Here is a 13,352-nt window from a genome sequence, read left to right on the forward strand (position 1 = left end):
TGTGTGGATCTAGCTGATCTTTTTTCTAATCCCTAAATTAGGTCCTTCCCACAGTTCAGCATAGCTCCAACTTTAAGCTGGAACCTTTATCTTTTCTAAGGTGATAAGATAGATTTCCCTTCACTGAAATAATATTCTCTCTCCCACAAATAAATATATATGACATAACCAGTTAGTGATCCTACCCTTACTATGAGAAGCAAAGTTGAACACAGTCTTTCAGAAGTAAGAATACCTAGGTTTTGATTCTTGGACATTAGTCAAGTCACAAACCTCAACTTTCTTCTTAAAATAGCATGTTTGTTTTCATGATAATCAAATAGGTCTTGAAAGTGATCTGTAAACTGAAATGCTCTTCAGCTGTCATGCATTATTATAGCCTTAGCTGTTTAGCCTCAAAATGAAAGTAGCTTTGCTGCAGCTTAAAACCAAGGTTCCATTTGTCTCTTGCCATTTCAGAGTTCTCTTCTTAATGGACCTCGGCTTTGCAGGCCCAAAATCTAACTTGGTTGTTAAACCAGGAGTGTCATTTGGGACCAGACTTATGTCATCCATGATATTAAGTGATTAACCTGTAAACAAACAAGAACACTAAGACACTAGTTCACACTAGGGGATTGTGACCCATATCCAGAGCGCCTCCTTTCCCAGGATCAGACACTCATGACCACTCATGATCAGTCATCAGAAAGATATTGTGGGCAATTGAGAGCAAACAGAAGCAAACTGCATTGAAATATTTTTAACTTAGGGTAAGAAAGAGCACTAAGTCATGTCCGACTCGTGCGATCCTGTGAACTGTAGCCTGCCAGGCTCCTCTGTCCACGGGTTCTGCAGACAAGAATACTGGAGAGGGTTGCCATTTCCTTCTCCAGGGGAACTTCCTGACCCAGGAATTGAACCCAGGTCTCCCACATTGCAGGCAGATGCTTTACTGACTGAGCTACATGGGAAGCTTTATTAAATATTCTATTTCACAATCAGAAGCATGCTACAGATAAAAATTGTCCATTGTTTCCAGGTTCAAGTTCCTTTCTCGCTGGAAGGTGCTGGATACACATCGCCAGTTTTCTTCATCTCATCATGGATTTGGGCTTCTTTTGTTGGCCACCAGCCTCTCAGACTCCCCCTACCCAACCCGGCTGCCCTTCTGTACACTCCTTGTTTTAACACCATTCTGGCTATAGTCAAGTCCTATTTTATCTGTAGAGCAATTTTGTTTTAAGATGTGTTTGTATATATGGTGATCTCATTCATCATATGTTGACTTCATTAGAAAACTCAATGTTCTGCCAAGATTCATCAGTCCTTAGTTCCAGGGGACCACTCTGATGGCTCTCCTCCAAGCATAATGTATTGGTAATATACCTTTTTTTTTTTTTTGGTAATATACCTTATATTTTCTCCCCAAATTTCTCAGTTTCACTCTTGGCTCTCATCATGGTCTTTCAAAACATTTGGATGAAAGTCACCTTTTCTCAGAGGTAATCGGTTTCTTCCATGTTGATAAGGTCCCCAGTACCTTGTCTACTTACTAGGTTTTAATTTACTGCCTCCACAGTAAGACCATGTATATGTGAGAATCTCCTCAACTTTCTTTTTTAAAAACTCAAGTATAGTTGATTTAAAAAATTCTGTTAATTACTGCTGTGCAGCAAAGTGATTTACTTACACATATTACATTTTTGTATTCTTTTGTTTTATCATAGGATATTGAATATAGTTCTCTGTGTTATACAGTAGGTTTTTATCCATTCTCTCTATAAAAGTTTACCTCTGCTAACCCCAACCTTCCACTCCATCCCTTCCCTGGCCCCTTTTCCCTTGGCAACCATCAGGCAGCCCAGTCTGTGACTCTGTTTCATAGGTATGTTCATTTGTGTCATATTTTAGGTTCCACATTTAAGTCATGTCATATGGTATTTGTCTTTCTGACTCACTTCACTTAATGTGATCATCACTAGTTGTATCACTCTGCTTCTCATAAAGACCAAATAGTGGCCGAGGATTTTTATATATGAAAAAAACCTGAGGATAAAGCAGATATATTGGAAAAAAGTCTTGGATTTGGGACCTGATGGGAACTGTGTATGTGTGTGTGCAGTGAGAGGGGAAAATGAAGGGAAGGGAAGAGCAGGTATTTTGGGGATCGGCACTGCTCTATGTATATTATGCCTTCTGTTCCGTCATGCAGTCTTCCCACAGGACCGAGGTCTCAAGTTCTGGATTTGGGTCCCAGCTCTGTCATTTTTCAGTTGTATGGACTTGAGTAAATTACAGCTTTCCACATTGAAAAGTCAGGATAATACCTTCGTCAGTTTTTGTGAGGGACTAGTAGAGAGAATGGGCTTCCCTGGTGGTTCGGTGGTAAGGAATCTGCCTGCCAATGCTGTAGACTTGGGAAATGGCAACCCACTGCAGTGTTCTTGCCTGGGAAATCCCATGGACAGGGGAGCCTGGCAGGCTGCAATCCATGGGGTCGCAAAAGAGTCAGACATGACTTTGTGACTGAACAACAGCAAAGTGGAGAGTATAAATACATTCTATTTATTTATTTATTTTTGGCTGCACTGGGTCTTCGTTGCTGTATGCTGGTTTTCTTTAGTTGCAAAAGTGTTACCACAGTGGACCATGCATTGTATCTTAAATTCAAATATAGCAAGGTTTATAAAAAGGTAAAAGTTCACTGTGGCCTGGAAGAGTTCAGTGTAGTTTACCAAAAGTAGGATGGGGTTGGGTCTTTAAGGCGTGCACTGAATTGACTGGGAGTGGGGAAGGGGAACATTCAGGAAAGGACTAGAGCCCGAGCCTGTGTCAGGGAGAGTGGTGGGCACAGGGCTTTGGTGTCAGTGGCTTTGCTGGAGCCAGGGGGCAGGACAGGAGGTGACGGGCCTCAGTTCAGTGGTGGCAAACAAGAACAAATCTGAGCAATGGAGGACTCGGCTTATGAAAAACGGCAGGGCTTGGTGACTGGCTTAATAGTGATAAATGAATGGGAGGAAGGAAAGGCACTTCTAAGAGTTTGAGCCCAGGGTGTGATGGTGGGAGATGGAGATGACTAACAAGAACGAGTGATCTCGAAAGTAGCACCAGTGGGGAAGACAGGAAGTATAGCTGTAGACAAGCTGAGTAAGAGGGCTCCAGCTGAAAGGTATGATGATGGCATTTCTACCTTGTAAACTTTCAGTCTCTCTGAGACACTTCAGAGTGACACTGAGGACGGGAAAAAGACCTAACACGAATGTTGTAAGCAACTCAGGATACTACAGAGGGGACCAGCCAGATGCTAGCCTCCACTCTGGAACTATCCATCACTACTGAATTTAGGAGAAAATTTCCTTTTGTTTTGCTAAAAAACAAATGATGTTGCCTCATTTCAGTGGCTGGACGGAAAGTAGGCCCTCTTTTTTTTTAATCTAAGAATAAAGCCAGGATGCATGAGTATTACTGGCTCTTCTATGAACTTATAGCAAGTAAATCATTCACTAAGAAAGTGGCAATCCAGGCATGGCTGGTGCATGTTTGGTCTCCTTCCAGTTTCCCGTTTGAATTGAAGAGCTTTCAAACAGGATTAAGTATGTAAATAATAGTTGGCAGTTCCACTGTTTGACACGAGAACTTTAAAATACCTTATGTTCCTTCAGCTTTGTTCCGGCTTGTTTCCATGGGGTGTAGATTTACCTGGGGATAGAGCCTAAATTTCAAGTTCTTGAAACTCTGAGCAGTGTTTCCTTATCTGTGAGGCAAAAGAAATGGTCTCAATGACCTGTCCTCTACTCCAGAGTTCCAACTCCAGGATATAGAAGCAGAACGTACTTTGGGGAATTTATGCGTGCAAATTCAAACTTTCACCACCAGACGGCACTGTTGCCTGTTAACTAGAAATAGGTTGGTGACTTTCTGGAAACAATCCTGAACGTCAAAATATGACCTCCTTATTCTAATTAATTCAACAGACATTTATTGAACATCTGTATGAGCCAGGCACTAATGCCAGCTGCTTTGGATGAAAAAAGATCATCACGCCTTCATAGTAGTAGAAGAGAGAGGCATGGAAGCAGTCATATAGCAGTGCTCCAAAACAGGCAACAGTAAGCCAAGGACTCTCCCAGAGAAAAATCATCTTAGGTTAGAGCATGGCTTCCTTGGGGTAACTTCTCTGACTTCTGCATCCTATACCTAGCATTCATCAGCTTTCTGAAGTCCGTGATTAAAGTCAGCCTTTGTTGCTAGACTGAGTTGTGAGAGGAGGGCCCGTGTACCTCGTGTGCTGCCACATTCCCAAGCTTAACACTTCACAGTGGTAACAGCAACCATTCAGGGATTACCAGTGTATCAGGCACTGTGCTAAGCCCTGCCACATTCACTACTGCATTTAATCTTCCCAGCAACCTAGGCCACTGACATTGTCCCCACTTTACAGATGAGGAAACCATAGTGGCAAAACCATGAACCCACGTCTGGCTCAATAAACAGTAGGATCACATCCCCTTGAGCCACTTTTAATAACTTTCATAATCTGAATATCAGCCTATTCATCCACGCTAATTTATCATTCTCTTCTTCAGGGAAGGTTCATCTGTCCTAATTTATCACTCTGTTTCTTTACTCCTTTTCTCCTGATTACTCAACACTCACTAGTCTCAACATTTTGCTCCTGTTCTTCTGTCCTCTGGCATTTGCCTAGATCAATTTCTCTCAAATTAGTATTCATTTAACAAAATCAATAATGTGTTCATCCATTAGAAAGTTTCTGAAACTTGTTTTCAAATTTTTCTGTAGAAGGCTTATCCTTAATGAAATTATTGTTAGGACTGCCTACGAGCAACTCTTGTGTCTACTGGAGGCTGAGAGGAGTTCCTAGTAATAGCATTTATTTTTTTCCTTAATTTTCAAATCTGTGTACAAAACAAACAAACACACAGTAAACAGCTTTTAAGTGATCTTTGCTATTTGCAATGATCTATAAATATTAAATACTCCCAACAAAAAAATGGTTCTATATAGTGAAATCAAATATTCCCCCAAACCAAAAAATAAAGCCCATGAACTATATGAAAGTGACAAGTTCTCCACATCTCAGTTCTCGCAATTTTGTTGTTGTTTAGTTGCTGAGTCGTGTCTGACTCTTTCTGACACCTCCCACCTCCCATGGACTGTAGCACGCCAGGCTCCTCTGTCCCTGGGATTTGCCAGGCAAGAATACCGGAATGGGTTGCCATTTCCTTCTCCATAGCTTTTATTTTTAAAGCACATTTCCCATAGACCCATATCATGATCTATAAGCTAGATAGGACTGTAGTAATTACCTAGTCCAATCTCTCGTTTCTAACTAGGAGAAAAAAGAGCAAATCCTGGTTTGGGCCAGGTTATATAGTCAGTGTGGAGTGGTAAGTCAAGACCATGTTGTACCCTATTGTCCAATAGTACTAATTTATGATAATTGCTGCCAATCCAGCATTAATTTCACAAAGAGCAACATTTCAAGTCTCTAACATCTGTTGGCTTCTACCGCATGACTGCCCAGGTTTCAGTCCCAAACCTACAGCTTTCTCTACCCATGTGACCTTGGGTTAATTACTTAAAACTGTTTGTATCTCAGTGTCTTTCTCCACAAAACAAGGATCACAGTTCTTAGGGTTGTTAGGAAACTTAAATGACTTTATACATGAAAAGTATGTGGCACACAGTACATACTCAATAAATTTTTAGCCCTTATTCCCTCTTTTCTTGGAACTACTTGTGCTATTTCAAAGAACGATGGTTTTTCCCAAATTGAAATAAATACAAGACATTTGATGTGTTCATTTATTTTAATAACACTACATTTACCATGTTATCACCATGGAATGTAAATTCAGGTTAGACGAGAATTTCACAAGTACAACAAAGCATTCTGTGCTATACCAAAGTTCGTATAATGTCTGACCAAACCAGCTGCTCATCAATGACTTCCATTATAGGCATTTCATTTAGTTGATGATTCTTTTGGAGAAAATAAACATACTGCCCACATTTAAAGTGTTTTTCATTTACCTTTGCATTAGCACTTAAAATACATGTTTCAAAATAATTTAAAATTATTCCAATATAACAGCAGCAAAATATAATCCTGCAATTACAAAAGAGCTAAAAGGGATCTACAAGTTAAGTTACTCTCATGTTTATAACTACGATTCTAAAATAAATACTACTCCAAAGTGGCTCTGTTACCAGCTTTTTAGGTTTGGTTTAAAAACACACACAGACTTGCAGGGAGGTTTATAATGTTGTATTCCATGCACTGTTCTGAAAGGGTTCCTCAAGAGCCAACCAGCCCTTGACACAGTACTCAGTCCACAAGGCCGTCAGAAGGTTAAATTAACTGGGGTAAATAGGATTCCTACAGTACATCAAAAGCATATGATATTCTGTAGCAACTGGAGCATTTTCAGGATTGGCATGTTGTCTTCTTTAGAACTAATTTCAACAGAAGAGGTTAAGAAGGTGGACAGGTACCACTATCAAGTGTATTTAAAAGTGACATGTTTCTTTTGTGCTGCTCTGACTTCCCTGAGTGACCTAGCTAGTGAACTAGTCACCAGTAACTTGGTCACCAGGCAAATCAAGCCTGCAAGAAAGGAAGCCAGTATTCAAATTACCATGTTCTTGTCTGACCCAAACAATTTATTTTCAGCATAAACATATAACCTCAATATGAGATGTCTAACTAAAGCAAGCACCACCAACAAGACCAAGACAGCATCTCCTCTTCTAAGGTTTAGGTTTTCCCCAGAATTCTTGATACAGGGAATAGCCCATACCTAAAGAAAAAGAATGCTAGTTAAGCATTTAGAAATCTTCTTCAGTATTAGAAAATTAAAAACTGTTCATAAAACATCTAAAAGTAGCACTCTTACTAGCATATAATACTTAAAAGGAGAAAAAGACCCTAGGCTGCTTACATTCTTGCTTTCTTAAACAATTCAAATTTCTAAAATTCTTTTTATACAGTTTCCGAAGTATTTTCAAGACTAGTATGATTAGCTCAGATGGCTAAAATATCAATATTTATCTGGCAACTTTAATCTCTGGCAACTTTAAAAGGACTCAATCTTGCTGTATAAAGCAGATAAAGTCAATGAATTATAAAGCCTACAAAAGCATGTAGTATCTTTTCCACCTTCAAAAACTCAATAAAACAGCCATCATGTCTCTTCCAGATGATGGATCTTACTACAAACCCTATTTGCATATATAGACTCTTCAATGACATTATAATGGGCACTACTATCTTTTCTCTTTTTAAAACCTTAGTAAGATTATTCATCATAGATAGTAAAACTATACCACTACTTGAACTATTTTTATTCATTCAGTTTTTAGGTGAAAATGAGTAAGTTATATTTGCAAACTGCTTCAAAGTCAGTTAAAAGTATCTACCTTGTTTTATTTACAAAGAAATCCATTCATGGGGAGCCAAAAATTTGAAAATGTCCTGTAGGAACCTACCAAGGGTCATGGCTCCCACAACAAAGCCTTGGGCTGCCACACGCATGTGGATCAGGTGAACAGACATTTTAGTATTTCCCCTGCTCTTCAATCTATATAATCCATATGCAACAATCGCTGCAAAACCTGCCATTCCTGTAAAAGAAATAGTCACAAGTTATGTCAGATACATTGGGGCAGGGAATCAGGATGAGTTTATTATCAGGTGATGTTCTATTTTTTATAAGGATGCTTTAGGAGACCATTACCCAGCTAGCATACAAACTGAGGTTTTAATCCCCACCCCCACCCCTATTCAGAATTAAAAATTCAAAATTGGTAGCAAACAGTAGCAGATCTAGAAAATCAAGATCATCTTTAAAGTATGGGCTTGTGAAGCCAGTAAATAAATTCCTTTAAGAGTGCTAGGGGAACTGTTCTCTGTCCTACTTCTATCCCTGAAGGAAATCAGTTAAGGGAATGCAGTAGAGACTGTAATAAACCACAACTGTGAGTTTATAACAACTCTTGAGTCTTGTGAGTCCTTGCAGCAAATCACTGAAACTGATGGTCGTCTTGGGGTCACAACACATTCACTGAAATAAGTCAATAAAACAAGATGTCTGAATTCGGAGAAGAATTTTTTCGAGAGTTATACCAATCTAAGCACATTTCAACATATGAAAAAATATTAAAAAATAAATGCTTCATCAGGAAATGCTTGATGAATGAAACAAGTTGCCCACACTTCTACTGTGTTAAAGCTTATTAGATCATCAAAGTAAAACTTACCAATGGGGACAAATGGTGCCTCTCTAGCTTTTCGGATAAGTTTAGATCCCTGATCTTCATCATATGAAGAAAGAGAAATATCTGTGTCGCTTGACATAGTGACTGAAGAATCTTCCTGAAACAGAATTTCAATGAGGTTCTGCAGTTAAAAGCATACTTTTTTATAAGATTATTCCTTTAAGTAATACAAAAAAAGGGCAAGATACTAGCCTGATTATATGAATAGCAGGGTGAAAAAAAGATTAATTTCCATAACAAAGGGACCAAGGCTCCATTCTCCCTTTTCGGTCTTTTTTTTTTTTAACACAGGAAGCTAATAGGCATTTCATCACAGTGAAGTAATAACTCAATTTCACCTTAGTCAGTCACTGTACATACTTCCTTCCGACTGATCTGAACAGATGATAAACTTCACCCACAGATTTAAAAAAGGGAGTCAGACATAGTATATAAGTGCACAAGTATCTCTGACTGATGTTAATTACAATAAACTGTTGTAATTGACATCAGTCAGATGTCCTTTACAGATGACATGAAAAAGTTAACGGCCCATCCCATTATCTGTATAGTCTTAGCTTTTGAATTTTTCATGTGCATCACACTCCCTCCAGTAATAAATGGCTCTCATTCAACACTTTGCTATTCAAGGGGTTTAACAGTAATCAAGGTTCTCAAAGAAAATCCAACTCTAGACGTGAGGAGTAGTGTTCAGTTTGAAAAGTGAAATTGTCCCTCCAAGCCACCATCCTCATTGGCAAAAGTACAGTTCTGTCACCTGGCAGAGAAGACCTTAATCCAGATGAGCTGTAGTTATCACACAAGACAGACTCAATTAGAACTAGGGCTTCCCTGGTGGCTCAGCCAGTAAAGAATCTGCCTGCAATGCGGGAGACCTGGGTTTGATCCCTGGCTTGGGAAGATCTCCTGAAGAAGGGAAAGGCTACACGCTCCAATAGTCCATGGGGTTGTAAAGAGCTGGACACGACTGAGCGACTCTCACTTTGACTTTCTCTTCTTTCTTATGCTCCATTACCTAACTTAATGAACCCCTACTTTGTTTGAGCTTTTATTATACACAAGATTCAAAAAGCCCGAGGTTCAGGATGCTCATTATATATTTGAAGAGATTAAAATGTAAACACTGAAATAATGTTTCATAAATTAGATTCTTTTAAAAACATGCCAGAGTGTGTACACTTTGCCAAGAGCATAACAGAGACAGTGAGAATTTAGAGTGTGATATCTTTTAGATAAAGTTTGGGAAGTTTCAGAGAAATATTTGAGGTTGGCTTTCAACATACCACATAAATGAGGACTTCCCTGGTGGTCCAGCAGTTAAGACTCTGGGCTTCCACTGCAGGGGGCCTGGATCCTGGCCTGGGAACTAAGATTCCACATGCTGCATGGTGCAGCCAAAAAAACCCAAACAAAGAAACCCCAAGATACTACATAAATCGACTAGATGGTAAGATTAAACTATTTTAGGCCAGTATGTTTATTAGTTCCCTTCATAACCAATCTAAACCTCCCAAAGGCAAACATTTCAAAATCTTTCCTATTTTATCACAATTCCTCCTTCTACCTTCCTCACCAATCCCACATTCTAATTAAACTTACTGTTTGTTGAAAAATATTACTTCAAAATTTATTCAACTATTAAAATTATTCTCAGGCAATTAATGAAATTAGTGAAATTTAGTGAAAAATAACAATTACACACATTTGTAGAGTTTCATCAGTAAGAAAAGTATCAAGCTGTATCTACATAAGTGCTAATTTCTCTTTTAATTCTTACATTGCTCAATGAAAGAACACATGATAACCTGAGTAGGTTTTGGATCCTTGCGACCACATGAAAAAAATCCACTATATACGACAATCCACTTAGATAACTAATTGTCTAACAGATCAGTGTAGCGAAAGTTTGCTTCTCCTTCCTTGCAGCAGTTTGTATGGATAGGCCATTTGATTGGGCTTTCAGAAAATAGTCCCTGGGGTAAGAATCAAGGTATGAAGGAACCATGTAGTCATTATTTGTCTGAAGTGACTAAGGATAATTTGCCTCTGATACAGAACACCTTGTGTGCAGCACAAAAGAACGCGGAATATTAAAAGTCCAACACATCACAAAGTTAATTTGTTATTCTATGGTTCAAATTCTATTTCTAACATGACATATATCTATAAAACTCCCTGAGTATAAGATTTTAGTAATTCTCTTCCTAATCACCTAGAAGTTTCCCCAAGGTTTCATGATTTACAGCCACCTAAATAAAAAATGGTTAACGTTTAAAGTATCAGGGTCAATAAGTATAAGTCACTTGAGAATAAAAACCCAAGTATCAATCCATGCCAGTAGCCTTATTTTACAGATGGAAAAAGAAAGCTTATGAAGGGTGAAATAAACTGCTCAACAACAGGAATCTCTGGCAGGTCAGGATTAGAACCCAGCTCTCCTAATAAACAGTTGTGGGTTCTTTTGATTGACAATATATTGCCAGATCATTTGTCTTATTATGCTGGTGTACATTTAATCTGAAAAAATAGAAAATCCACTTCTTAACAGATGCCTGCATCTCCTCCTTTGAATTGTGAAAAATGTGTGTCATGCTTAAAGTTAAATGGAATCTTCTTCCCCAGTGACTTAATTCATCTAACAATTTCAGCTGTGATTTGAATATTTTTTCCCCTAGCATCACTTCTGGATTTCCTTTATCTTTTTCTTATCCATCCACAGCAACTGACCCAGATCTGCCAGAAAGTTGAACATGTACAAAAGGAGGCACCTAAAACCACATACTCAACGCCAATTTGGAAAACACGAATTATTCTGTAAACTAAGATACTACTGAAGACCTTTCCAAGTGCATGGGCACCTAGCAGAGGCGTAAGGGAACAGGAGCCGCCCCGCATCACGTGATGTAAAAAGATTTAAGGGTCTTCACAGCTCCTCATTTTTGTCACAGGAGCTTCTAACAATGGATTCCAATTTTCATTTTGAACCCGTCAACTGTCAGCCCGTTTTAAACGGCTGTCAAGTCCCCTCCCCAGGAGATTCTGATTCAGATGGTCTGGGGCAGGTCCCAAGGAATCTATATTTTAAGAAGACCCGTTCAAGAGATTCTGGTGCACAGGGAATCAAGAGAACCTCTGGTGTACAAAACTCAAATACGTTTGTCATGCTGGGGCCTGGTACCACTTATACATCACAACTTTTCATCCCAGGCACTTTTGGAAGCATAGATTCCATCCATAGGGATTACCCAGAAGAGGAGAATAATTGATTCCCGCCCTGGTAAAATAGGCGAATAAACCTGCCGAATCATTTCGACTGCTCCCAATTCTAATCCTGTGCTATGTTTCGTAATCTCTAACTTGGCAGGTTTACTTCTGAGGGAGAAATGTAAATTCTGTCAGAGGCGCTTGATACCGGCCCTGGTCCTTCTTACCTTCCTGAGGCGGAAGAGAGTCGCCAAAGGTGGAAGAGAATACCGGCCCGGGGAGAACAGGAAGCCGATGGCGGGAAGGTCGTGTAGTTTTACGCCCTCCCCTCAACCCTTCAACCTTCCTCCCCTTTCCCTTCCCGTGACCTTGTCAGGACTCCATGGCCGGACGGCACGCCCTCCCAATCCCTCCTCACCCACCCACTCTCAAAGAAGTCCCGGACACGCTCGGGCCAACGGGCTCCGCGAAGTCGGCCCCAGCCCGGTGCCTCCCCAGATGCATCCCCGAGCCTTCCAGCTCAGCCGCGATTCGCTCTACAAGCCTTTTCTGCATCCCCTCATAGGTTCCATACGCTCTCACCAGCCCTCCCCGGCACCACGAAATGAGGCCTGAGCCCCGCCAACCAGACTTCGCCCCTTTCTGCCCAGGCATCAGCTCCCTTTCCCAGTCCCGCGGCCGCCAACCCTCCCAAGGTGCTCTCGACGCGGCCTCACTTCTCCCCACTCCACCGCCCGGAGTCACTCGACACCCAAAGCCCGCCTGCATCACTTACAACTTCAAGACGTTTCAGGTTCCTACCGGCCTCTGACCCCACTCCAGCACCGACCGTCCAGCCGGCTTCTCCCGGTCCCGCCTACGTCCGGCCTCAGCCAATCAGAAGCCAGCAACGGGCACGCGTGGGTCGGGGCGGGAGGATGGGTGCGTGCGTGCGTGTACGCGATGGGTGGGGCGGCCCAGAGAGAGCCCCGGATTGGCTGGGGCGACGTGCGCGGGCGGTGACTTCTCGTCCCTGGCTCTTACGTACGGGTTGCATCAGAGGTGAGAAGTCGGCCTCTTAGGTACGGCGGAGGACGTTCGAGGGTTCTGGGCCCTTGGCTGGGCGGAACTTGACATTAGCTTCGCTGTTTTCCTCTTGGGAGGTGGCGGCAGCGAGCATCAGTGAACGCAGCGGGGCGGGGCTGAGGCTGAGAGAGTTAAACCGCGGCCGGTCATTGAGACTCGGCTGCGGGTGAGGAGGGGCCGCCGGCGGCTTTAGGGCGCTGGATCCACTCTCATGCCCTGGCAGTTATCGGCCGCGAACAGGCGCTATGGGCCTCTGAGCTTGACGCTTACACTGTAGTCGGAGGCAGCCATTCATTACAAGCATGGGTGACTCCATACTGACCGGCGTGGTTTGCCTGAGGAAAGAAGTCACAGGCACCTTGTAACGGTGAACTTCCTGGGACAGAACCCCTAATTTGTTAGTAGATCACTCGGTAACTACCTGGCGAATTGCCGCAAAGCATCAAACACTGCCATGAGGACTGTTTTCTAACTAAACTAGAATCTCTGGCTATAACCGTGAAACGAGGCAGACTGCCAGGGGCTCTACCCCACAGGTAGAAGCTCAGTGTCATAGGCTCATGATCTTGAAAATCTTTTGTCTCATAATTCAGACACAAGTAGGAAACATTCCCTTGTGGCTCATCTGGTAAAGAATCTGCCCACAATGCGGGAGACCTGGGTTCTATCCTTGAGGTGGGAAGATCCTCTGGAGAAGGGAAAGGCTACCCATTCCAGTATTCTGGCCTGGAGAATTCCATGGATTGTATAGTCCATGGGGTCGCCAAGAGTCAACTGAGCGGCTTTCACTTCCACTTCAGGAA

General features: G+C 41.5%; 2 protein-coding genes across 6 annotated transcripts in view; one reads left to right on the plus strand and one right to left on the minus strand.

The window, feature by feature from the left end:
* Positions 1–5,794: 5,794 nt before the first annotated feature.
* Positions 5,795–12,362, minus strand: HIGD1A (HIG1 hypoxia inducible domain family member 1A). Its single transcript, XM_069560787.1, has 4 exons — positions 12,260–12,362; positions 8,263–8,377; positions 7,492–7,626; positions 5,795–6,803 (listed from the first exon to the last, which is right to left on the minus strand). Exons 2-4 carry the CDS (start codon positions 8,357–8,359, stop codon positions 6,754–6,756), a joined length of 282 nt encoding a protein of 93 aa, XP_069416888.1. The 5' UTR covers positions 8,360–8,377; positions 12,260–12,362; the 3' UTR covers positions 5,795–6,753.
* Positions 12,363–12,473: 111 nt separating this feature from the next.
* The window catches only part of ACKR2 (atypical chemokine receptor 2), a 71,624-nt gene continuing 70,745 nt past the window's right edge, over positions 12,474–13,352 (plus strand). For 3 of the 5 annotated variants that reach the window (XR_011250690.1, XM_069560778.1, XM_069560776.1), the window contains exon 1: positions 12,474–12,545. The gene's annotated coding sequence lies outside the window, so the exon portion shown is untranslated. Of the gene's footprint in view, positions 12,904–13,352 lie in introns of all 5 variants that reach the window. The other 2 variants (XM_069560783.1, XM_069560777.1) reach the window with 2 other exon arrangements.

Source organism: Ovis canadensis, chromosome 19 (assembly GCF_042477335.2).
Source record: "Ovis canadensis isolate MfBH-ARS-UI-01 breed Bighorn chromosome 19, ARS-UI_OviCan_v2, whole genome shotgun sequence".
Lineage (NCBI taxonomy): Eukaryota > Metazoa > Chordata > Mammalia > Artiodactyla > Bovidae > Ovis > Ovis canadensis.

What these genes read in the sequence shown, in the direction of transcription:
- HIGD1A (XM_069560787.1), bottom strand. Translation starts at nt 8,359, where the DNA reads ATGTCAAGCGACACAGATATTTCTCTTTCTTCATATGATGAAGATCAG. An exon ending in GGCACCATTTGTCCCCATTG is followed by an intron (nt 7,627 to 8,262) that starts GTAAGTTTTACT and finishes TTTCTTTTACAG; the next exon opens with GAATGGCAGGTTTTGCAGCG. An exon ending in TGTGGGAGCCATGACCCTTG is followed by an intron (nt 6,804 to 7,491) that starts GTAGGTTCCTAC and finishes CTTTTTCTTTAG; the next exon opens with GTATGGGCTATTCCCTGTAT.